This window comes from Alexandromys fortis, unplaced genomic scaffold (assembly GCF_014885135.2).
Source record: "Alexandromys fortis isolate MF-2015 unplaced genomic scaffold, M_Fortis_MF-2015_v1.1 scaffold_171, whole genome shotgun sequence".
Classification (NCBI taxonomy): Eukaryota; Metazoa; Chordata; class Mammalia; order Rodentia; family Cricetidae; genus Alexandromys; species Alexandromys fortis.
The window spans coordinates 3115570-3140369 of NW_026068066.1; the positions used below are offsets into that span (position 1 = coordinate 3115570).

The window sequence follows — 24800 nt, forward strand, 5'->3', positions numbered from 1 at the left end:
GCCACAGCAGCAGCTACCTCTTTGGGAGAGAGACAGAAAGGAAGGGCTCAGACTGGAAGTGGAAGGAAGATCTGCCTGCCTGGGTGGTAGACAGTGGTGGGGGGGGGGGGCGCTTGTCCCTTAAAGGGACAGAACAGACCATTACAAGGGGGTAGGGCACTGTAGGGTAGGAGTGTGCAGGAACTGGACAGTAAGAAGCTACAGCTGAACCTAGCTGTGTGCAGAAGAACACTCTTAACACTCTTACATGGAAGCTTGACACCGTCAGTCTTCTCTGGCAGTGGTGATGTCACACCTTAGGTCTTCTCTGTGAGTGATGATGTGACATCTCAGGTCTTCTCTGTGAGACTCTGGGTCTTCTCTGAGTGATGATGGTAACACCTTGGGTCTTTGCTGCACACACAACAGCAGGGCTCTGCTTCAGCCTGCCCTTCATCTGCTGGTTCTTTTGCCCTTCATAACAATAAGTAGAACACTTGTGTCCTCTGATGCTCATATCTCCTGGGGAAAGCACGTGGTAGCTTCTACGCTGCTAGAACTGACCGTAGATCCTCTGCTGCCTTGACTCCCCGAACACCCTGTCCATGGTCTTCTAAACAGACCTCTTTCTGCACACAGTGACTCGCGCTGGCTCTGACCTGCCTCCCCCACACCTGTTCATTGCACATTTGGCACGGAGGGCACCACACGGTGGCTGGGTTGGGCTTTTCCCTCTGATTTGCAGCCCGAGTGTTGGATGGGCCCTCGTCCACGTTGCATGATTTACTGGTCAGTATGTTACTCTACCACAGTGTCAGGACTTTCAGCGTAAACGGACACACTTGCAGGGGATATGAACCTTTGTTTGGGGGACTGGAGAGATGGCTCAGTGATTAAGAGCACTGGCTGATCTTCCAGAGGACCCAGGTCCAGTTCTCAGCACCCACAAGGCAGCTCACACCTGTCTATAACTCTAGTTCCAGGAGATCTGACATCCTCACACTGACGTCCATGTAGGCAAAATGCCAATGCACATAAAATAAAAAAGTAAAGTAAAAGGAATAAATCATTTAAAAATAAGGAACCTTTGTAAATTTCAGCCCATGCTTCTGTAGTTTACGTCCATGTTAAAATGTCGTTGTGGAAGCACAAGCCGTACAGTCTCTGGGTTGGCGTTGGCTGAACTCAGACTGTGGCTGGGATTGCATAATGGGATGACAGCCACTGTGGGCTTGTTAGAGCAAGAAAAATCCAGATGGTTCTCACAGCAGCAGTGGGCCACAGATGGCATGTCAGATTCTCAGAGTTCACTGGTGGTGAAATGAACATGCAAGAGAATAATTAGAAACCAAGACAGAAAGGGGAAAGAGTGGTTTTTCACTGAACCAGGGACAAGCTTGCAGACTGAGCTATGAGCTCCTGAATCCCCCTGCTGCTGGAGTGCAGCCAGGCCTGTGTGCTGTTAATCCTTGGAGCTCCTGGGTGTGCGTGCGTGCGTGCGTGCGTGCGTGCGTGCAAGAAATGAGGGTGATGCTTTAGAAGAACAAGTGGCCTTTTCCTTAGAGGATATGCTCTTCTTGTGGGCAGAGGTAACAAATTGGGCGGGAACAGGGGGAAGGCTTCGTGTCCAGGAAGACTGCACTTGTGAGAGCCCAGAGAAGGAGGGGATGAGAGGCTGGAGAAGACGCCAGAGATGCTGAGCCACCAACCACTGAGGCACTGACCGGGGCAGCGGTTCTCAACCAGTGGGTCGCCACCCCAGAATAGCCTGCATATCTGATATTTACATCATGATTCATAACAGTAGCAAAATTACAGTTATGGAGTAGCAATGAAGTAGTTTTATGGTTGATGTCACCACAACACGAGGAGCTGTATTAAAGTGTTGCAGCATTAGGAAGGTTGAGGACCACTGGACTGGGAGCGTAGCAGTGAAGCATCCCCCGAGCATGCCTGTCCTGATGTAGACCAGGATGGAGGCGAGGATGCAGAGAACGGGGTCTGATCTGCGACTCCCAAACAGGCGTTGCGTCAGCAGAGCCACTGCAAGTTCCTGAGCCGTGCTTGGTTTCTAAGAGCTGGTCCTCCGCAGTGGTTGGAGGAGACACAGAGGGACTTCTGGTCGGCAGGAGGGGAGACAGGGAAGGCCACTAGCCAGACACAAAAGGAGAGTTTAGATTGGGAAGGAAGAGAGGCGGGGTGGGGAGAGCCTAGTGAGGCGCAGAAGACCCCGAGAGCCAGGCTCAGAGCAGGCGAGGCAAGTGGGTGTTTCTGAGGCGGGAAAGTGCAAAAGGAAGCAGGGCTTGCTGTCATGTAGCCAGCTACAAGGTGACGCCGTGAGCTCCTGAAAGGGGATGTTGAGAGCCTGTGCCGGGCCAGCAGACTGACTGTGGACAACTGGACGGTGAAGTCACACCAGAGCAACAGGCAGTGTGCTCGGGACTAGTGAGCAGATAATCAGCCCCACACACTGCACCAGGGATAGCATGCCTGGGGACACAGGAAGACGACATTCCACGTATCTGAGGAGCTGGGCCAGAAAGATGTGCTATTGGAACATGGAGACTTAGCGGGGGAGGATGAGAGCCTGGGTGTGGCCCAGGATTGGCTCGGGATGCGGGAACTCGGAGGAAGAGAAGGGGATGGCTGCTCGGCTATTAACTAGAGCTGCTCTGTGGCCGCTGGGCCCCTAGTAGATAGGAAAGACGGTTCTCAGTGCATGGGCGTCTATCGGGAATTTGGTATGGAAGCCAGGAGATTACTCTAGGGTGGGTGTAGACGCAATGGGGTCTGTTTCAATTGGGATAAACACTGAGCAAAGCAACAAGGGGGGCAAGCATTGGTTTGGCTTCCACTTCGAGGTTATAATCGGCCACTGAAGGTACTGAGGGCAGAAGCTTAAGACAGGAACTGTGAAAGAACACTGCTGGCTAGCTCTCTGACTCACGTGTCATGCCTAGCTTTCCTATATACATATGCCCGCCTGCCCCAGCAGTGGTGTTGCCCACAGTAGGCTGGCTCTTCCTACATCACTTAGTAATCACAACAGTTCCCTCAAAATGTGCCCACAGGCCAAGCTAATCTAAGCACTTCCTCATTTGGGGCTCCCCCATCGGGTAACTGTGAGTAAGGGGGCCATCTAGCTTGGAGAGTGGGGCTGACGAGGAGCCCACAGAAGACAGAGTGGTGTGGAGACAAACAGAAAGGCTTACTGCAGGGTAAAGAGCTGGTGGTCCTGTAATGTCAGCTTGTCAATACAGTAGCCTGTGCCAGGTGCTGCCAGGGGTGTGCTGGGGACTGAGACCAAGGTGACCTACAAGGTTGAATTGTGTTCCCCTGCAAGATTATATTGTTGTCTTAACCCTGTGCACCTTAGATATGACTTTATCGAAACAGATCTGCTATTGATATAGTCAGTGACTTAGGAGATGCCATCCTGGGGTCGGGTGGGCTCCACCTCCAATATGGCAGGTGTCCTTATACAAGGAATGAACTTGGCCATAGGCACACATAGAGGCGAGATCGTGTAGGAATACTTGTGGGGAAGGTGTTCTGTAACCTGGGCCAAGGGGTACTGGGAGGGGCAAGAAAGGACAGCCCCAGGGCCCTTGGCGGGAGCATCTTGGCTTACAGAACTGTCAGAGAAGACTTACACTGTCAGGGTGTGGAACTTGATCACAATGCTCCAGGAAAAGAGCAGACTTTACAAAACAAGGTTTGGGGCTGAAGAGATGGGACCGTGGTTTAGAGCCTGTACCGCTTTTCGGAGGCCCTTAGCTTGGTTCCCAGTTCCTACACCAGCTAGCTCATGACTGCCTGTAGCTCTATTCCAGGGGATCTGATCCCATCTTTTGTCCTTTATAAGCACCCGCACATACATGATATACACACTTCACACACATAACTAAAAATAAAACAAGTTTAATACGTAAAAGAAATCAGGATTGTCTCTAACTGGGAAATAGCCCATGTAGATGGAATAAGGATGTGGCTTCTTGAGTTGGGCACAGATGTGGTAATCATAGTTCCTGTACCCCACACTGAACGTTTAAAGATAAAATAATGTCTAAGGAAATAAATAATGTTTAATGTTTAAAAATAAAATCTAGAAACATAGTTAACCTAAGTTGGGCAGTAGTGGCACACATCTCAATCCCAGTACTCGGGAGGCAGAAGCAGGCGGATCTCTGTGAGCTGAAGACCAACCTGGTCTACAGAGCGAGTTCCAGGACAGCCAGAGTTGTTACACAGAGAAACCCTGTCTGGGGGCGGGGTGTGTGTGAAGTGAGAATGAGAGAGAGGGAGGGAGGGGAGGGAGAGAGAGAAGAAACAAGCAAACTAGGTAGGTAACTAATGTAAAACCGGAAAACTTTTTAAAAAAGTAAACATACTTTCCAGTGGTACAACTTACACATTAAATAACCGTGCAATAGGATGAGTTGATGTAGTTTTAAACAAAAACATGGGGAAAATTTCAGGACATAAAACCCCTTTGCCCAAACATCTTCTAAAACCCCTTTCCTAGGGGACTCACTGTGGCAGTCGGTGCCGAATCTGTGGGAGAGGGGGGGGGGCAGCATGTGTGTCCTGCCTAGGGTCTCCAGGTGCTTGCCCACAGACTGGAGTTTATTTAAACATGTCTCAATTCAACGCCAGCTAAACCAGGAGATTCACACCCCCAACGACATTCTTCAGTGTAATGTGTAAGTGACTGTCACCGTGGACCGGCGGCTTCACTTCATTCACTGCTGATGGCTTGCTGTGGCCCTGAGAGCTGGGATTTTGGTGGCCCATGTGCATGCATACAGGAGGCCAGCAGGGGGCGCTCTAAGACTGGTGAACTCTAGTCATTCCTGTCCAGATTGTCGGCAAAGATTAGTGAGGTTTCACTTTGAAACAGAGCCCTTAAGAGAAAGAAACAATAAGAATAAAAAGTACTTAACAAAGCAGGCAGAATAGTTCTTTAATGTGGGGTCAGAGACCTAGTGGGAGGATTCGCATGAAGCCTGTGGCATTACCTGGAACATATGCAAACAAGGGATCTGAGCCCCACCCACAGTGCTGGGGTGGAACTTTTAACACTAAGTGTGTGTGTGGGGGGGGGGGGTGCTTAAGGCCAGGAATGTAGCTGTGCTGCTGGCCTGCCTGGTTTGGAGCCCTGACCGGGCACCGTCGATTTAGACTGGTATTCCTTAAGTAGTGTGTGCCCGGGCAGATGTCGTCCCCGAGGGCCTGCGAGTCTGTGTTTTAGTTTCATTTCTGTTGCTATGATACCTTGGCAGAAAGCAGCTTAGGGGAGAGGTGGCTTATGTCAGTGTACACTTCCAGGTTATATATAGTCCGTCACAGTGGGGACATTTTCTCATGCTGTGGTGACCCCCAACCATAAAATTATTTCCATTGATCCTTCATTACCAACTTTGCTCCTGTTAGGAATTGTGTTATAAATATCTGATGTGCAGGATATCCAATAGGCAACCCCATGAAAGGGTCGTGTAGGCGGAGTTTTCCTGTCCCACCAGCTTGCTACTAAATTACCAGCATGCAGGCTAAATATTAATTGTGAATGCTCAGCCTGCTGCTAGACTTGTTACTAGCTGACTCTTACGTTTAAATTAGCCCATATTTCTTATCTGTGCTTTGCCACGTGGCCGTACCTTTTCTCACGTCCCATGTTCATCTCACCTCTCCCTGCGTCTGCTGTCCGCCCCTCTGTTCCACCCTTCTTTCTCCCGTTCTCCATTCTCGGGTTGACTTTCCCGCCTCACCTTATCCTGTTCAGCTACTAACTAGTCAGCTTCTTTATTAAACCAACCCGTGACAAATCTTCAGTGTACAGAAAGGCTATTCCACAGCAAGGTCGTGACCCACGAGTTGAAAACCGCTGTCCTAGGCTATGTCAAGTTGACAAAGTTAGTGATCATAGAGACGCTAGCCGCTCCAGGAATAATAGCGAAGACACTGTCTGAGGACCACGGCACTCTTTTAGAAGGAAACCCAGGTCAGGTTGGCAAACTGGGAAGCCACATGTTCTCAAGCCAAACCCAGGCTCTCTTCAAATAATGTTTTAAATTGGTAGCATCCTTACCCATTAGCCCACACAGTTTTCACAATCTGCAGCCGAGGGAATGGCAGCCACAGGAACAGTGTGGCGCCCAAAGTCTTAGCACTGCGCAGGTACCCTTTGTCTGGTCTGTAATCCTAAAGTGCCCCTCACACAGGGCCGAGCACACGGGAGCATGTGGTCCCCTGCAGGCATCACCCCTTGCATGTATGTGGCTCTGATTCTCCTGGCTCGGTCCTTTCCGTCTTCCATGTAGATTGAGCTCACTGGCCTCTCCGGGACTCCCTGAGTGGTACCCACCCTCAGATGCCACCCGCCTGGTTGTCTTTGCCCTGATGTCTTTACTCTCTGCATTCTGCACCACCGTTCAGGGTGGATGGCTCCCTTCTTTATTCCCCGTACTTGGGACTGTCTTTAAGTGAGTTTTTATGTGAACATCCCACAGCCAGTGCTGGCATCCTTCACACCCTGTATTTCATATTCCCAGGTCCAAGATGATCTTGTTTTACCTACGTCCTACTTTCTGACCTTCTGTTTGGTCCGCTATTCATTCTATGTCTGACTCTGAGATGTTACAGGACCACAGCTGGGTCCTCTCTCTGGCTTCCCCATTCCCTGGGGTCATCTCTGCTGTTGTACGCTGGGTTCCGGCTGTGTGCTGTGAGTCCTGAGTCACAAGCCGTATGCCTCCCTGGCTCTCCGCTGCTACTGCAGATCTCCCCCAGGGGCTTCTTGAGTAGAGGCATCTCATGCCAGTCTCCCAGTTTAGATATGCCTCCCACGCCCCTCCCTCTTCTCTCCTGTGCACACGTCGGCTGCAGTGCCAGCGCCCCACCCCTGCATGGGCCCCACCCCTGCATGGGCCAGAGGCCACCATAGTCCTCAGGGCTTCTGCCTTTTGTCTCACGCGAGTGTCCGTGCTCTGCTCGGCTGTCTCTGGTCCCATCGCTTCTGCTGCAGTGGCCACCTGCCTTGCCACCTCTGCACGTTCTCTGAATTGCTTTGTTGTTTTGCCAAGGCATTTTTGATCACGCTCCTTACCAGTGTCTCCCGCTGTGTCCGGTGTCGGGGTGGGGCCTTTATAGTTCAGTTGCTAGCTTACGGACGTTTGATGTTCCCTAGAACCTCTGTGCCAAGCACCACCGACCAGAGCAAACTCCACAGCAGGGTTTGGTCTCTCCTGGATCGGTAGACCTAAGGGGAAGTGCTGACAGAGATGAGAGAGGACCCTGTCACACTTGTCCTCAGGTGGTAGGCACAGGTCTCCACTCCCTAGACCCCCGCCTCTGGTCTGTATCTGCCGTGGTCTGTGGTTTATGTCCTCCCTGGAGCTGGCTATATCTCTGTCTGCCACAACCTTATTTCTGAGCAGTTTCACACTCAAGGGTTCTTGGTTTTGTTTTGTTTTAGTTTATTTATTTATTTTATGTGTTTTTTTTTTTCTTTTTGTCTTCATGTATGCTTGTGCACCATGAACCTGCCCGGTTCCCAGCAAAGGTCAGATCCCATGTAACTGGAGTTACAGACAGTTTTGCAGTTTTGAAACACCATGTGAATGCTGAGAATCAACCTGGGGTCCTCTTAACCACTGAGCCATCTTTCCAGCCCTCGTTCTTGAATTTTCAGGGGATCCTATTCACCCTCTGTCAACCATTCAGCCCCAACCCTTCTGTCCTCCCTCGCTCGTGTCGCTGTTATTTATGGTATTCATGTTGGGTGGGTGAGAACTCACCAAACGGAAGCCTCCAGGCAGAGGTGAGAGCTCCCCAGACAGACGGAAGCCTCCAGGCAGAAGGAAGCAGACGCTCTAAGGTCCACAGAGGAGGAGACTGTGGTCAGACTTCTAGTTTCGTTTGCTCTTTCTCTCTCGTGTGCTTCACAGCGCAGTAAGCAGTAGGCTTTGCCTCTCTTGGGACGGCTCTGCCCTCTTTCTCTAGGGGCGTTTCTGTTTTCTCTGTGCACTCTGCGGCTCCGCTGTGTTTTGATTTCTGATTGTTGGGCTGTGTGATCTTTGGTGAGATGGTGCTACTTGAACCTGGAGGGCAGGTGTGGGGTGTGCACCCTGTCACTGCCTGACACAGGGCAGGTGCTAGGAATGTTTCTGAGTCCACATCCCGTCCATTTAACCCTGTAAGACAGGCGGCATATCCCTTGGGGATCTTTGCCTTCGATGAAGAGTTAGACCATGGAGGTAGTTGTTCTGGGTAACCTCAGGCTCCTTCCACACAGAGGTCATGTGACCCCAACCCCTTCCAGGAACAACAAATTTGAAAGTCAGGAGGCTGAGAGATGCAGGTGGAGCAGCCTCTTGGTTCTCAAAGAGGGTCTCACTGTCTTGGGAAGAACGCAGTGCCAACCAATTGGGACATTGTACCAAGGGGTGCAGTCAGAGCTCAGAGTGATGTGCACCCCAGTCCTAACGTGGAGCAGGCAGCGCTGGCAACAAAGCTTTCCCCTCATGCAGACACCTTGGCGATTCTCCATGTTCTTACTCTGGCAAAAGGATTGTAAAGTCTATAATTTAACTAACACTGTTTGGATTCATATTGCAGTTGAATTGGTTTGAATGCCATGTTAAAGACATGCAGAATGGCCCTTTGTTTTTGATGGGTGTGGGAAAACTAACAAGCAAGGCATTTCTATACGTTCCTGCAGGGGCAGCCAGGCTGCAAGGAGAGCAAGGCATTTCTATACGTTCCTGCAGGGGCAGCCTGGATACAAGGAGAGCAAGGCATTTCTATAAGTTCCTACAGGGACAGCCTGGCTATAAGGAGAGCAAGGCATTTCTATACGTTCCTTCAGGGGCAGACTGGATATAAGGAGAGCAAAGCATTTCTATATGTTCCTGCAGGGGCAGCCAGGCTGCACGGGTATTTGGGAAACAGCAAGTGCTCTCCATGTAGATCCTTAAACACTCATTTTTCCAATTACAATGCAATGCGCTCTCTTGCCCTTGGGGCTCCATGCCACACTCCTTGGGTGTGTTTCACAGAATGTACACTGTTACTTTGGGGGAACAGTCCAAGGTAAATGCTGTTATTCAAATAACCCCCAAAAGAGCATGACCTATAAAACTATTTCAGAAGCCCAAGCTACAATAGTACTGCTGCCCAAAGCTCCCAGAGGAAGTGCTTAGCTGTTCCAGTGTGGGAAACAGCTTGGCTGTCGGGCTAATTTGTACAATAGACCGTGACTAGAATAGACAAGGATGGAACGAACACAGCTAACTGTAAACTAGATCAGCCGTGCCCAGCCTGCAGTGTGTGCAGTTGAGGCTAACACTGAAGGACCCCGTCCTGTGCGAACCCCAGAGGGCAGCCTCCTGGAGGGTGCTGCCGAGTTTGGGTTCACTGGGTTTCTTTCTCTGTTTCTGTTACATCAGGGATTCCAGGAAGGACTCATGGGAGCTTCGGGATGTTTGTGAGTGGATGATTGCCTATTTCTCGCTAACTTCTACTAGGGTTAGCGTTGAAAATTACTGTAGGATACAACCAGCAAGAGCTTCCTCACCCAGTGAAGGCACAGTCTGTCTGGACTAATGCTGTTCCCTCGTCTCTGCTCCAGAACTGTGGTTCTAACAGGCCGTCCACTGGGCCTGTGTCGTGGGAGTGATAGAGAAGCACGCGTCAATTGACTTCTCCATGTCTTGGTAACTGGATCTGCACACCCATTTCCTTTGTGAACCTGTATGTGTTGTTTCATGCATTTAAAAACAAAAACAAATGAGACAAACAAGCAAAAACCAAGGGATCTATGAACCCACAGCTGCAGAGGTAATGGGTGCCTGGGGCCAAGTCCTAGATCAGGAAAGGGGACAGCCATGGAAATTCTTGTGGGGTTCAAACCAAAGCCTGGAGGTTTTGTGCCAGCTGACGTGTTCTGTGGACATGTAAGGCGTTCCCCCGGGAAAGCTGACGGGGCTCTGGGAATGCGCACACTGCCTTTGCAGCCGCAGTCTCCTGCTGCCGGCACAAGCGCAGGCCTCCTGCACAGACCTTCTGCTGCAGGCCTCACACAGGCCTCCTGCCAGGACCTCCTGCACAGGCACAAGCACAGGCCTCTTGCATGGGCCCAGGCCTCACACAGGTTCTGCCTGCTCTTAGAGATGGTCAGGAGAGGATGCGCGTCCAGGTAGATCGAGCCTGTTGTCACTACAGTGAACCGTGGGGCTGGAACAGTGCAATCTAATACAGTGTAGAGGGTGCAGAGTTGTAGCTTGGGGGTCAAATTCTAACTGGGTCACTTGCCAGCTTTGGGACCTAGGGCCAGAAACCACTCCGAGCTTCCTTTCCCCTAGCTTCAAGCCTGTGGGTCGTCAGAAGGGCTCAAAGGAGGACACCCTGTTGTTAGCTTTTCCTGGTAATCTCTGGTGCTTATGACAGGCCAGGCATCAGTCTTCTTTATCATCTTTACGGGAGTGATCCAGTTTTTTCTTCATGACACCTGTATCACGTGACTACTTCAGAGAGGGGAAACTGAGGGTCAGAGGTCCTGTGACCTCATGGCCCAAGCCACAAGGCTGAGCTTCACTGGAGCCCAGTGCTCCCGCCTTCCCTGGCTTCTAATCAGATGGGGTTCCAAGGCATCCTTCAGTCTCCTGACATCCTGACACCCTGCTCTGTGTGTCTCCCAACCCTGGTGCCTCACCATAGATCTGTCCCAGCTGTGACCGTCTCGCCCTGGAGGTTTTAGGCGCTTATTCCAGCTGCTTTACAGACCACTGACAGAAAAAAAAAAAAAAAAAAAAAAAAAAACAGTTTTTCATAATGTTTCTTTGGCATTTTCCCAGATTCCAAAGAAGTAAAAAGCAAAACAGAAAACTAGAACTTTAAACCAGAACAAGTAAAAATAAAAACAACAACAAAACCCAGCAAAGGTCACTGTGACCTCTACCTGTTTCTTAATTGTGGTTCTGTTGAGGAGTCATTCTATGGGACAGGGGAGTGCTTCTTCTTCCTCTTCTCCTCCTCCTCTTCTTCCTCCTCCTTTTATTCTTGTCTGTGGAGTCATCAGTTCCTTCAAATTAATGTCAATTTAATGAAAAAGGGTCAACTCTGGGTCCGATACTGAAACAAACAGTAATGGACAGGCAGCAAGCTGGTGTCCATGAGCGACATGGGAATGCTCGCGTGTCTCCGAAACGGGGACAAGAGCAGCTCCTGGCAGAGTCGGGACAGCTTCCAGGCTTCTTGCTGCTGACCAGGCTGGCTCTTGCTTTCTAGTTCTTCCCCTACATCCTGCTGCTGTTCGCCATACTCCTGTACCTGCCCACGCTGTTCTGGCGCTTCGCAGCAGCCCCGCACCTCTGCTCAGATCTGAAGTTCATCATGGAAGAACTCGACAAAGTCTACAACCGTGCCATCAAGGCTGCCAAGAGCGCCCGGGACTTGGACCTGAGAGATGGACCTGGACCGCCAGGAGTGAATGAGAATGTGGGGCAAAGGTAACAGCGCCAGAAGGCTGCCCGTAGCCATCCTATATTGAGTTCCCTGCCCTTTCTCTTGCCGGGCTAGCCCAGAGTGCTGATTGCCACGAGTGGGTAGGTAGGTAGAGTGTCGTCTGCCACCAGCTCGCAAGGGACAACCCCTCCCCACTGTCCTCAGGTCAGTGTTCCTTTCCCTGGCCGGTCTCCTCCTTTGGAAAGTAGTTCTTCGAGGGATGATCAAAGTCTCAAACAGAGCTTGCTTGCTTTGATGTCTGTAATGGAAAAGCGCAGAGGATTCTGGGGCAATCAAACATATGGAAGGGATGAGAGAAATGGCCCCAATAGGTGGAGACCCTCCTTGTCACGTTCTTCCTCTGGCTCTGTCATTGCCAGTAATAGCAATAGTAGCAACAGCTGTCTTATGTCTAAGACTTCTTGCCGTATTCCTGTCATAGGGCTTCTGTTGCTGTGATAAGACACCATGACCAAAAGCAACTTGAAGGGGAAAGAGATTATTTTAGCTAACCATCCACCATTCCATTCCGTTATTGAAAGAGTGAGGGCAAGAACTCAAGCAGGGCAGGAGCTGATGCACAGGCCGTGGGGGAGAGCTGCTGACTGGCTCGCTCTCAATGGATGGCTCAGCCTGCTTCCTTACAGCGTCCAGGACTGCAAGTCCAGGGCGGCACTGCCCACAGTGACCTGGGCCCTCCCAAGTCACTCAACAGTCAAGTAAATGAAGCCCAAGCTTGTCCACAGGCCCCCTGCTACGGGTCTTTTTTCAGTTGAGGTCCCGCTTAGAAAAATGCTCTAGCTTGTGTCAAGGAGACAGAAACTAGCAGTCCAGTTCCAGGCTCTGTTTTAGTGCGCAACGTTCTTAATTAACTGCTCTGTTTGCCTCTTCCACCCTTTTGTTTCTAGGTGATAGATAAACACTGTCATGCAGTCTCTTCTGGGAGAGCCGGGGACCCGAACAATGCCATTTGGGTCCCCCGAGTTTCCCTAACCCTTCCTGGTAGAAACATATGTGTTCTAGTTGGGCTTAAAATTTCTTTATTAGCTTGCACAGAGAGAGATTGTAGTTTGAAAACAACAACAATAAACCGGCTGTTATTCTGGATCGGATAAATTTATTTAATAGACATTGAGCCCTGAGTACCGGGCATTTCCCTAAAACTTATTAAGTATTACTCACATTTAATCAACCAAATTGTCTTTAAACTATTAAAAGGGGGCCTGGAGAGATGACTCAGAGGTTAAGGGCACTTATTCCTCTTGCAGAGGGCCTGACTTTGGTTCCCAGAATCCACATGTTGACTTACAAATGCCTATAACTCCAGCTTCAGGCATCTAACACCCTCTTCTGGTTCCTGAGGGCACTACACACATGCAGGCAAAGTACTCATATAAACTCTTGAAAAGTCTAGAATATTATAATGAAAAAGAAGGTTTAAGCATGGTTTTACTCGTTAGTGCTTGAGTGAAGTTTTCAGTGTGCCGGCGTTGACCATGTCCGTGCCTTTGACATTTGATGAGACTGGCAAGCATCTCAGTTACTGTTGTTTGCTTCGTTTTCCAGTCTGTGGGAGATCTCTGAAAGTCACTTCAAGTACCCAATCGTGGAGCAGTACTTGAAGACGAAGAAGAACTCTCGTCATTTGATCGTGAAGTACATTGGCTGCCGACTGGTGATGCTGGCCGTCATCTTGCTGGCGTGTGTCTACTTGAGCTATTACTTCAGCCTCTCCTCACTGTCAGATGAGTTTCTGTGCAACATCAAATCGGGCATCCTGAGCAACGACAGCACCATTCCCGACCGCCTCCAGTGCAAGCTCATCGCCGTCGGCATCTTCCAGCTGCTCAGCTTCATCAACCTCATCGTGTACGCCCTGCTGGCCCCCGTGGTCATCTACACACTGTTCGTCCCGTTCCGGCAGAAGACAGACGTTCTCAAGGTCTACGAGATCCTGCCCACTTTCGACGTTCTGCATTTCAAGTCGGAAGGCTACAAAGACTTGAGCCTCTACAACCTCTTTCTGGAAGAGAACATAAGTGAGCTCAAATCATACAAGTGTCTTAAGGTGCTGGAGAACATTAAAAGCAACGGGCAGGGCATCGATCCCATGCTGCTCCTGACCAACCTAGGCATGATCAAGATGGATGTCTTTGATGGAAAGACCCCCATGTCCGCAGAGATCAAGGGACAGGACCAGGGGAGCCAGATGACGGAGTTCAAAGGTAGGCTTGGCTCTCTGGACAGGCACGCCTTTGTGTCAGTCGGGGCTCTCTTCACCTGCCTGTCACTTGGACCATTGCCCCAGTGATGTCCTGGGGAAGAGTGTGGGAACAAATTGCTGTTACCCCGGGTTTCCAAACAAGGATCAATCTGTACTTCTCCTCGGTCTCCTCTCTACCTACCCTCTGGTTCTTCTGTCTGTGTCGTGTTCTCTGTCTCCTGCCCCGCCTCTTGTTGTCTCTGTCTTGTCTTCCTGTCTGTACCTCCCATCTCGTTGTCCTTCTGCCTCTCCTTCTTTTTAGTATCGATTGTTTGTTCTTTGACAAGTACATACGTGTTTACAGTACATCTTGATATCATACCAGCTTCCCCACAATATATTCCCTAATATAGCCCCTTCCCACCTTCATATCCTTTCCTTTTCTTCTTTGACCCAATGAGTCCAGTTAGTGCTGCCTGCAAGGATGTTGATTGCTCATGTTGGCTGTCTTGTACAGGTGACCATTGCTGCAGTGAGCTGGGTACCAACCGCATCGTGTTCAGGAGCCAGCCAGCGTTTTGTCCCCCTGCCCCCTTGCTCTTAATTCTTTTCCCTCTTCATAGGCATTCCCAGAACTTTGATTCAGGGATTCGGGGTTTAGAATAAATGTCTCATTTAGGGCCGAGCGCTCAGCAGCCACTTCACTTGCTCTCAGAGCTTAAACCAGTCGTAAGTCTCTGCACTGGCTGCTGCCCACCGCAGAAGGAAGGGTTCTCCGGCCGAGGCCGCACTGATCTGTGGGTAGTACTGTCAATATATAGAAAGGAGTTTGATAACTTGTCCATTTGGCCTCTCTAGAACCTAGGACCTCCTGAGCTGTGGGCTTTGTACTGCGTTTACTGTACAAGTGTGAATTCCCTCCTCTGGAGCAGGCCTCATAAAACCAAGAGAGTGGTTGGTTACTCCCAAAGCCACCATTTGACTTTCTTTCTCAAAGAGGGAATTTATTGATTTTCTTGCCATGACCTGACTTCAGACTAGGAAGTAGACACGGTAAAACAATGTGTGTGTTGTGTGAGAAGTCCTCCCAGCGGAGTAAACAGCACCATGCACCCTGCTAGTCCTCCTTTCTAAACAGTGGTTTTAATTTTGACAGATTTGGACCTGAGCAGCGACACCACAACCAATAACGGCGAGAAGAACTCTCGACAGAGACTTCTGAATGCATCCTGCTGATGGCTTCGTTCTTGAGTTTCAAGTCCGTGGTTTCTGCGGCCGAAGCCCCGCTGTTGGGCCTGTAGCTAGTTGGCGGTAAAGTGTCTTTGTTAGTGATGTGGCGTGTGTCTTACCAGTCCCCGATAGACACAATGGCCAAAGTGTCGTCTGTCACAGTGATAGACGAGTGCCATGGAAGAAAGGATTAGAACTGTCCCACAAGACAAAATATGGAAATGAGTAATGGGCTCTGTCCGAGGTCCTCATCAAAGGGCTGCTAAGAGCATAGAGCCTTCTAGAGGCTTCTAGGGCCTCGAAGAAACGCCGTTCTGGACTGACATGTTGCGAGACCTGGAGCTTCCGGAGAGCAAGCACTCTGGGAGATGTCTTGTTTTATGAGATGATAATAAATGTGGCAGGATATAATTTAATAATGCCCTCTGTGTGCTCTTACTGACCGTTGAAGAAGGAAAGCACTCACTGGTCCGACCAGCAACCTTGGCCTGTGCACGGCAGCGCCCTAAGTTGGGTGTGACCTGGAGTCGTGGCCCCTGTACTGGCAGACTCTCCTGTCACCCACCAGCCTCAGCTGATTGTTGTCCTGTAACCTCTGCTCGCTGCCCTTTGCCCTCTGCAGGCACAGCAGGCTGAGGCCGTGCCGACTGAACCCAGCTGAGGAGGCAGATTGTGTATCGGTGATGCTATGGTGACTCTCGGAAGGAAGGCTTCAGAGACAGCCCAGTGGGAAATCTGAATTTAGATGTACTGATAGATGTCGTCAAGAGATCTGAGACAGGAGAACAACGTTTCACGGATGCACAGGGAGGGACACTTTGCCCAGTGTGAGCTGTGCATGGAGCTGATACGGTTGGAGACAGGTTGTTTATATTGGAGCACAACTTTTAAACTTGCAGATTAATTTATATAATTGAGATCATTTGAGAAGAACATTCTACAAGCATTGATAAGAATTACAGAATACATTACACACATGAGGTCAGGATGGATGTAAGCACTGCTTTGTGAACAGGTTTATTATGGTCTCGCTCTGTAGCTCAGCCTGCTCTTGGAATTGTGATAGTCTTCCTCACTTGGCCTCCTAAGTGCCAGGCTCACAACTGTGTCACAGGGCCTGGCTTTATAAACAGGCATGCTGACTGTTGGAAGCCCTCAGGAATCGCCCAGGGTACCTCTGGCCAGTCTTAGGGGAAGCTGTTTACCCTATGTAATTGCTTTTTGATGAAGTCAGACGTTGCATGAGTGGCTGTCTGCCTTCGGGAGTGTACAGAAAAGCAGATTTGCTTGTGGCAGGTTCTTAGTTGGGAACTCAGACGTCAAGAGCGCACTGGGTGTTTGAATGGTGCTGTTCCATGGTGCTTCTTCCTGTTGAGTTATGTGTGACGGGTGCCATGGTAACTAAGGACTGATTTGTACGTGTTTATACTGTTGTGTTGGAGACATTTCTTTACAGTCCTCTACAGTGTGTATGTGTGGGTTTTGTTCTTTTTTTTTTTTTTACTTTGAAATGACCTTTAAAGTGTTTTTTTCTAGGCTATGGATTTTTTTTTTTTCAAAAAGGGTCATCTTGTAGCATAACGTGTACTTTGAGGTAATAAAGAATGATATTTTAGGAGATCAGGAACTCTCCGAGCCCAGCCAAATGTAGTTCTTTGGTCAAATGTGTGCTTGGGTCCTTGGTCTCTGTTTAGTTTGCCCTCCCTTCTCTCTTGAGCTACAGTAGAACCCACGGCATCCCAGGCATCTGACTGTGACATATACGGACAGGCAGTCCTGTATGGAGGGCGTCAGAGCCTAGCAACGCACAGTGAAGACATGGGTAGGTCTAAGAGATGATAGAATACCCACAGGAAGGACTTCCAGAAAGCAGAAGAACCTTTGTGGTGTTAAGAGGAGCCATATTGTCCGGTCCCCTTGTCCATTCCCTGCCCTGAGTTCCATAGTTGGTGGTTTCCAGGGGGCCAGTGACCGTCTTCAGCTGTAAAGCATCTAGACGAAAGTTTAGACAGAACAGCACCCGTTGGTTTAAGCAGTTGAGCTGCAGCTGGCTTCTCTACTTCCCTTCCAGGACATGGGGAGAAGCCCGTGGGGCACGTGGTGCTGCTGCTGAATTACAGCTCCAAGGAGCTGGTATATAAATGCCCAGCGGTGCACTTTGGCCTGGAGTTAACCCCTCTGCCCGCTGACTCGCTGGCTTTGAGCCCTTCTCTAGGGATGAGGGGGCTGCTTTTGTCAGCACTTGTCCCTTTATTACAGATATAGCAGCTCCTAAATGACCACTGTGGGACCACTGGCCTTGTTTTTAGTCTTAGTGGACTACGGAGGTTTCCAAACCAGACTCACAGTAGCGTGACAGCCTGAGCAGCACAGATCTTTCTGGAAGCAGTGTTCTGGCGCATTTGCCGTTTTACCAAGGGGGCACACAGCGTAGAGGCCCTTCAGCTCTGGGTGAGGTGTTTGAAGTTACAACAGACCCAGATCTTGTAGCTTGTCATACTGAGGGGAACGTGCCTTGCCCTTGAGAAAGCTGCTGCCTTTAGCCTGAGACTTGGCTGGATGTTGGCTTAACTGAGTCATTGTTGCATACTTCTGAGAGAATGTCTTTTTGTTATTCCCCTTCACTTTCTAGAATCAAAGTGAATCCGAGTGAGGTGGGCAGCCTCCAGCCTGGAGTGACCGGGTATCCAGCATTAATCTCATTTTCTCTGGAGTCACAAGGCTAGCACTTCTCAGTGTTCTTGCCTGTTGTGTGTCTCTGGAGTGCGGGCGGGGAGAATGGGACACAGCAACATACGACTTACATAACAACGTCACCCTGCTTCACAGTGGCCCTGTTAGGGACTGGAAACCCCGTCTTGTTTGGTGGGTCTGTATTGCGTGTGTGTTTTAGCATGTCTAAACACCTTTATCATGTATCCCTTCCCACCCAAGACCTAGCCCTGTGGTTTTGTTCTGTGAAAGACAGATGGCTACACCCTTCAGGACACGCACACTGCTTGCTTTAATCTGCTGTGACGGAGCAGTACAAATCTACAAAGGTCCAGCGTTCGCGGCTGTAAAACTAGCTCAAGCCAGCAGCCGAGCTCACCAGGCCCTCTGTTGAACAAGCAAGCAAGGGAAGATAGGGATCCTAGTTTGTTGGCATCTAGGGTCTGATTTAATGGTCCTCTGCAGGAGAGTGGGAAGGCTCCTCCGCTGACCTGTAGCAGCAGTGCGGCAGACAGACAGCCTTTCCCTGGAAACACGGGTGATTCTTAGCTTCTGATGTGAAATGAGTCACGATCACTCTCCAAGTTTATTTAAGTTCAAAGTTGTCTTGCAGTGGCTAGGGAAGTGGGGGTTTTAAGATCCTGGTCTCAGCGGTACAGAATAAACCTCTCAAAGATCTGTGGGCTAAAATGTGCCATTACCAATGAATGCTTTGTCTTCAGGCACTGAGATGAACGGCTCCTTGGGGTGATCATTGGCATTTCCGCCTTATGTCTCAAAGGAACCACACCTCTTTGAAGGGATTGACAAATGCTGTCGTGTCAAATGTGGAAGATAATAGATGCTAATTCGTAGTTCGCGTCCCTCCTGCATTCAATTAGAGCTATTGTGTTTCTGGATCTCTTTAGCTGTGGGGTACATTGTCGCTGGAGCATGTAGTTTTTAATCAGTAATTGTTCGTAGGTTCCTGAAAGGTACAAAGTTTCTTCTATCTTAGGCACTTTTCCCTTGCTCAACACGAGGAAACAGTAGGATTCTGCAGTGTGACAGGCGTTCCCTAGGAAAACAGACATAGTCAGCTCCACTTTGTAGCAAGCTGGTCTTTCTCAAATGCCCTAACTTCAGTGTGATGCCATTCACTATAGTGGCATTCTGTGTAGAAGTTTCGGGGTGCTGGGGGAGGTTGTGATAGGGTTTCTTTGTGTAGCCAGCCTGCAGAACTTTTGGTGGTTGTTTTGTTTTTGTTTTGTTTATCTGTATATCCCTGGCCGTCCTGGAACTCGCCGTATAGACCAGGCTAGCCTCAAACTTAGAGATCCACTTAGTTCTGCCTCCCTAGTGCTGGGATTAAACGTGTGCCCTTGTGCTTGGCTAAGTTAAATTTGTAATGATTAAGATTTCTCTGAAGCCTTTCAAGAAAAAATATGTATGTCCTTTTTGCTGTGTCATTTGGTAAAAATACTGAGCCTTTGAAGAACAACTTCAGACATTAAGTTCATCTTCAGTCTTGTTCCACAAAGTCCAAAACCCGAGACCAGATGATGGCGTCAGAAAACAGCCTTGTGAAGACCACGTGGGACGCTCGCCCTACCGCTGACAGCCGTGCTTCCGGGGGAGGCGCTTGGCCGGTGCTTCCGGGGGAGGCGCTTGGCCACACTACGCTGACGTTCATCTAAAGGGGGTGCAGAGCTCACAGTCAAGGCTGCTGTGTCTGCAGCCAATAGCGAATGGTGCTTTAGTTCTGTGCTCTGATGTTTCCCCAAATAAAACTTTTCTAAGTAACAGAGTTGTGACCTCACCTACCTTCTTTAGGAGTCGCTCCACTGAAGATGGAGCAGGAGGATGGGTCTTGAAATGCCTTGGGGCTCCTCCCTGTCTGGTGCTGTGTGACATTCAGGAGTCTCCACAGTACTTGGTACAATCCAGCTGGCAGTAAGTGAAGGAAGCCCACAGGCTGGCTGGGGTTTACAAGGTTTCTGGTGTCTGGTTGAGCTGTCTGGATGTGGGCAGGCGGACATGAGCGCCTGTTCACCTCTGCTCAGGAGAAGAACACTTCTGCGAAGGAAGTAAACACACTTCGCAGGTTTAGCAGGCACGCGCAATCTTGGCAGAGTGTAGCTGTAGTGAGCACACTATAAAAGCTTCCGGGTCCCCAGCTGTCCCCCAGGGATCTGCGTGCTGCACTCATTTTCTGTAGCCCCAGAGTATAACTGCATACTCAACAGCTCAGAGCACCATTGCTGGTCTTGCAGCTCCCTGTGCCAGGAGTGTGGACAGCCTATCCAGTCCTCAGCTCAGGGTCCCAGGTGCCATCAATGGCAGGATGGCAGGTGGTGGTCTCTGGAGACTGAGCTGGAGAAACTGCTGCCTGCAGGAGCCAGCCCTACCACCTGCTCATCTCTGGGATTTTGGCCCGGGCCCCTCCCTCCTATCTGAAGTAGCCACAGGTAGGTATCATTGCTTAATGGCTTTGCAGCCTTGGCTGTTTTACTGTTATCTCCTTTCTATTAAACCATCAGCTCTAAGATCAGCTGCAGGAAGTTCCCCCGCCTTTCCACCCAGCCTCCTATGCTGACACCTGACCCTCCCGCCATCCCGAGACGCCCACGAGGCAGGCTGGTTCCTTGTCCCTGAACTCCCAGCACCCAGACCAGTGCCCACCTACAGAGATTGCTTACTCAAACACTGAATTCTGTGGTTGCTAGGTGCGGAGGGGAGTGTGGGTCAGAAGTGAACTCTTCCCTGGGCCAGTTACTTAGCTCTACTACACATCTGATTTGCCCAATTTAAGACAGTCAGGTTCACACCCATCTCCCCCCCACACACATCAGTGATTGAGTGTCGCATCCACCCTCGACCAGCAAGGAAAAAGCAACACTCGGAGCTCTTCTTGCAGCAGTTTTCAGGACTTTATTCACTTTCTCTCTCTCTCTTTCCCCTCTCTCTCCTTCCTCTCTTTGTTCCCCTCTCTCTTTCCCTCTCTCTCTCTCTCTCCTCGGGCAAACCTCTCCCAGCCCTTAAGTAGGCATGGGCTGCCAATCCCGGATTGTCAGGTGGGCACTGCCTATAGGTTCACGCATATGCAAGCAGCTGACAATCATTTCGTGATAATAGCATAAGTCAGACTTTAGCCATAGGAGTTGATTATACATCTCCATCAGTTATGGCTTCACGCAGCTCGCTACAATTGAGAACCTGACCCCGGGCCTCTCCTTGACATTAGTGCCTGCCGTCCACACTGGTGCTCACTGGCCCCAGCAGTCTCATTTTCTTAGGGTTCTCACACCGACAATATTATATGAGAGTTCGTCTGAGTGTTCTAGTGTCTGCTGTTTCTGGGATTAAAAGTTCCCTGACAAAAAGCAACAGGGAAGAAGGGTTTATCTGGGCTTGCTGTTCCAGAGGGATCGAGTCCTTGTGTTAGGGAAGTCTCGGCTATAGGCAGGGGAGATATGGTCGGGGAAGGAACCCAGTTGATTTCACCTGCAGATGGGGAGACGGAATCAGATGTGGGCTGAGGCCGTAAAACCTCAGCGCAATCCTATTGTACTTCCTCCAGCCAAGATCCCCTTCCCAGATGTTACATAACCTTCCTAAACAAGGCCGCTGGCTGGGGACCAAGTGTTCAACTAAGAGACCAAGTTCTCTTCAAACCATAGCGGGCTCATCACCAGTTGGAAGTGCCGATTCCATTTGAGTAAGAAGGGGGGCACTTGTTCTCAGTATGCATCCATCCACGAAGAGGTATATTCTGTCATAGCCCCTCCTGTCACCCAGGGATCTAAGAGGAAAGGAAGGAGATGCTGGACTGGCAGCTGCTGACCTTGACCCACAGCCCTGGGCTCTTCCAGATAACACCGAGTTACAGCAGCTAAACTGTAGAATCGAGAAATAGTCACCTTCTATTTCTTACACCCTCAAACTCCCGTGTTCTGGCAGCCCCTTCATGAAAGCAAAACAGGAAGAGCGCGGTGTTCTTGGTGTTCCAGCAGAGACGGGGCAGACAGGCCCATGGGGGAAGGAGGGAGTAGGCCTGTCATTGAAGCATCCCTTTCAAGAGCCAGTTTCTAAAGTTGCCGTGTGTCTTTTCTCTCGCACACACACACAACAAATAAAAACAAGAGGAGCTGAAGTGCTGTCAGAATCACTTCCAAACCCCCAGAAACGAAATCCGCATCGCGTCTAAGTGAAGACGGTCATCTAGAACCCAAGCTTCCGTGAAACTTGAGGAACATAAAGGGAAATGTTCTCCCGGTAATTTCAGAGGGAAGGACACTCGGAGGTCTTAGCGTTCCTGTCATTTGTTCTGAGTCTGTGAAGTGCCTGTTACAAAGGAAGCTTCGCTGAGAACAGAGGCCCTTGAGGCTCTTCACCATTGCTTCGTACTTTACAGACACCGTCTCCGTGAGAGGAGAAGTTTCATTTTAAAAGAAAAGAAATCGCAAGAGTAAGCGAGGGGTGGGGGAGTAGGCTACAAGTATCATCAGGGTGGGAGAGCTTGTCCAATGGGATACAATAGAGGACACTGTGGAATTTTCAAATTTCTTATCCACATAAAGAAATGAAATGGGCAGAATGAATGTTAGTAGTCATACTAACCAACTGAATAACCCAGAATATTAGTTCACCTTTCAGTATAAGAAATAGCAGGGGGGCTGGAGAGATGGCTCAGAGGGTAAGAGCACTGATCGTTCTTCCAGAGGTCCTGAGTTCAAGTCCCAGCAACCACATGGTGGCTCACAAAGAAATCTGGTGCCCTCTTCTGGCCTGCAGGCATACATGCAGACAGAACACTATATACAAAATAAATAAATCTTTTATTTTTTTTAAAAAAAAAGAAATACCAAGGTATTTTACATCTTTCTTACCTAACTTTTTAAGTTAGACATAAATGTTTGGCTTGCAGTGCTTCTTGTTTGAGACTGACCATACGCAAGTGCCCACAGCGCCGTGTGGCTGGTGGTCGTTTTTGACAGAGCATGTCAAAATCCGTTGAGCTGCGTTCTCACCTAGTGATAGCACTACGTTTTTCTCCTTTCTGAAGGCACTGTCACTGTACATGGATTTAATTAACAGTGGCATGTAACCGTGAAAGCTGACACATTTCTAGGGATTTATGCACACTTAAGGTGAGATGCACGTTAATATCTCCTCCCTTGACGCTTGTTAATCCACAGTGGGAGCTTAATAAGCTGCGCTGACCACTGCAGCCCCATCTCTGTTTGCCCTGGGTGTGCACTGTTTGATTTGCATGTACACCTCTTACTCCTCCGTCCTCAAATAGGCGGAAGCACTGTTAGATCTTGGTGCCTTCATCGTATTGACCACTGAAGCATGATAAGGCAATAGTTATCCAGGACCTGTGCAGTGGGTTTGGAAGCCTTGGAAAAGGGACCTCGCAGTGAAATTTTGAGCCCGGTCCCAAATACAGTAAAGCCAGGTGAGTTAGATACTCAGGAAGAGGGACAGACTCAGAAGTGGGAACTAGCAAAACAAGAAGGATCCTGGCTTACTACGGGGTGGGGGATCAGACACTCCTGGCAAGAGGCAGACATGGGGCCTTGATCTGACATAGAAGGTGGTCAGGTACCATGGAGGGTTCTTGCTAAAAGTAGATTTGGGGATGCTCACTAAAGAGCCTACGGGAAGGTTCAACAGGCAGATTGGCCAAGAGAAGAACCCTCACTGGCCGCTCCAGCCTCAGACTGGTCTCCTGCAGAGCACAAGCTGAAGGGAGAAGACTCAAAGCTTTTACCCACTGAAGGCAGCCACGGTGCCAGTCATTCTTCAGTGGGAGCCCGGGTGGATGTGGGGCAGAGGCAGTGAGCACGAAGTAGATAAGGTTAAAAAGACCAATCAGTAGACACTGAGTTATTGATTTGTTTAGTGGTTTTACTTAAAGCACTGTTTGTACTGCCTACTTGCCAAGCAGGATTTCACTTGCTATGTGAACCAGAAACATGGAGAATTGGCTGAAACAACCCGCTGGCTGCCCCGCCTTGTGGTTTGGGGATAGAAAATGAGAATACAAAGAGGACCCAGGATTGAAAGCTTTCGGGAGCTAGTCTGCCTTCCATCCACCAAGGACGTCTCTCTTCCACTCCACTGGTGTTGAATGCTTAGATTCCCACAACACACTACAACAGAGTCTAAGGGTGGAGCTGGCCGCCAGCCCCTGGCCAGGGTAGATGAAACCTGCACCTACCGTCTCCGGGCAGGCTCGGCACAATGGATTTAACGAGAACACTCTGGGAGGGGGAGCTTGAGAGAGTGCAGCTGGAAACTGTCCTGGAGATTTCTTTCCACACACAAGTCACTGACTGAGGTAGAGAGAAGCTTGTGAGTGTGGAGTCAGACACACGCATCGTATCTCAGAGTGGTGTGGCCCTGAATGACCTCATGATCCTTATCTGTAGGATGGAATAGTCTCCCAGGTTTGGGTATACCTCAACTGTGAAGCTAATTGCGAACAGACGGAAAGCTGCCAAAGCAGCGCAGCAGAGAGAGATGTCATTCTGCGGTTCCCCTAGCTTTTCTCAGTGGCACCCTCTTTTACATAATGATATTGTTTCAAAACAGGAAACACCAACCCATTGAGCCAGTCTGCACTGCAGACTTCCTCTGGACTTGCCCAGTTTGGGGCACATTTACACGCATGTGTATGCACAGGTGTGTACCTGCATGTAATTTCCAATGGAAATAAGAATCATCTGTCGCTGCCAAAGGACTCTTCCCACCACCCCCCGCATAGTCCTGCCCATCCTGCCCCAGCTGTCACTCTCATCTAGAGGATGCTCTAGTACTGGACTCAAAGCCTACATTCAAGACCAACTGCTTTCAGCCGGGGTAACGGTGACCCGAGGCCCATCCACACATGCACTCATGGGTCGCTTCTTTTGTTGCTGGGTAGGATTCTACACAGGCTTCTTGTGAGCATCCCACAGAGGACACAGATTCATGGGCACAGTGCTCAGGGTAGAGCAGCTCCGCTTTCCTGGCAGCAGCTCTGAGCAGTTCCTGAATATGAAGACCAGCTTGAGACGCAGTGTTCAGAGCCTGCGAATCCCTGCTCGCTTCCGTTTTCCTTAACTTGTAAAACTTGGTGGTTAGACCTTAGCTAGCACTTCTTACCTTTAGAGCCAAGGGTAATAAGCCCAGAGAGGTGAGCAGGCTG

The 24800-nt window shown here is 49.8% G+C and overlaps 1 protein-coding gene across 1 annotated transcript in view; it reads left to right on the forward strand.

Annotated features, from left to right (window-relative positions):
• Panx1 (pannexin 1) overlaps positions 1–19390 on the forward strand; it is a 41944-nt gene extending 22554 nt beyond the window's left edge. The window contains exons 3-5 of the mRNA XM_050120616.1: positions 11266–11486; positions 13048–13706; positions 14841–19390. Of these exons, the coding sequence (XP_049976573.1) occupies positions 11266–11486; positions 13048–13706; positions 14841–14920 (960 nt within the window). The 3' untranslated portion in view covers positions 14921–19390. The remainder of the gene's footprint in view (positions 1–11265; positions 11487–13047; positions 13707–14840) is intronic.
• The last annotated feature ends 5410 nt before the right edge of the window (positions 19391–24800 follow it).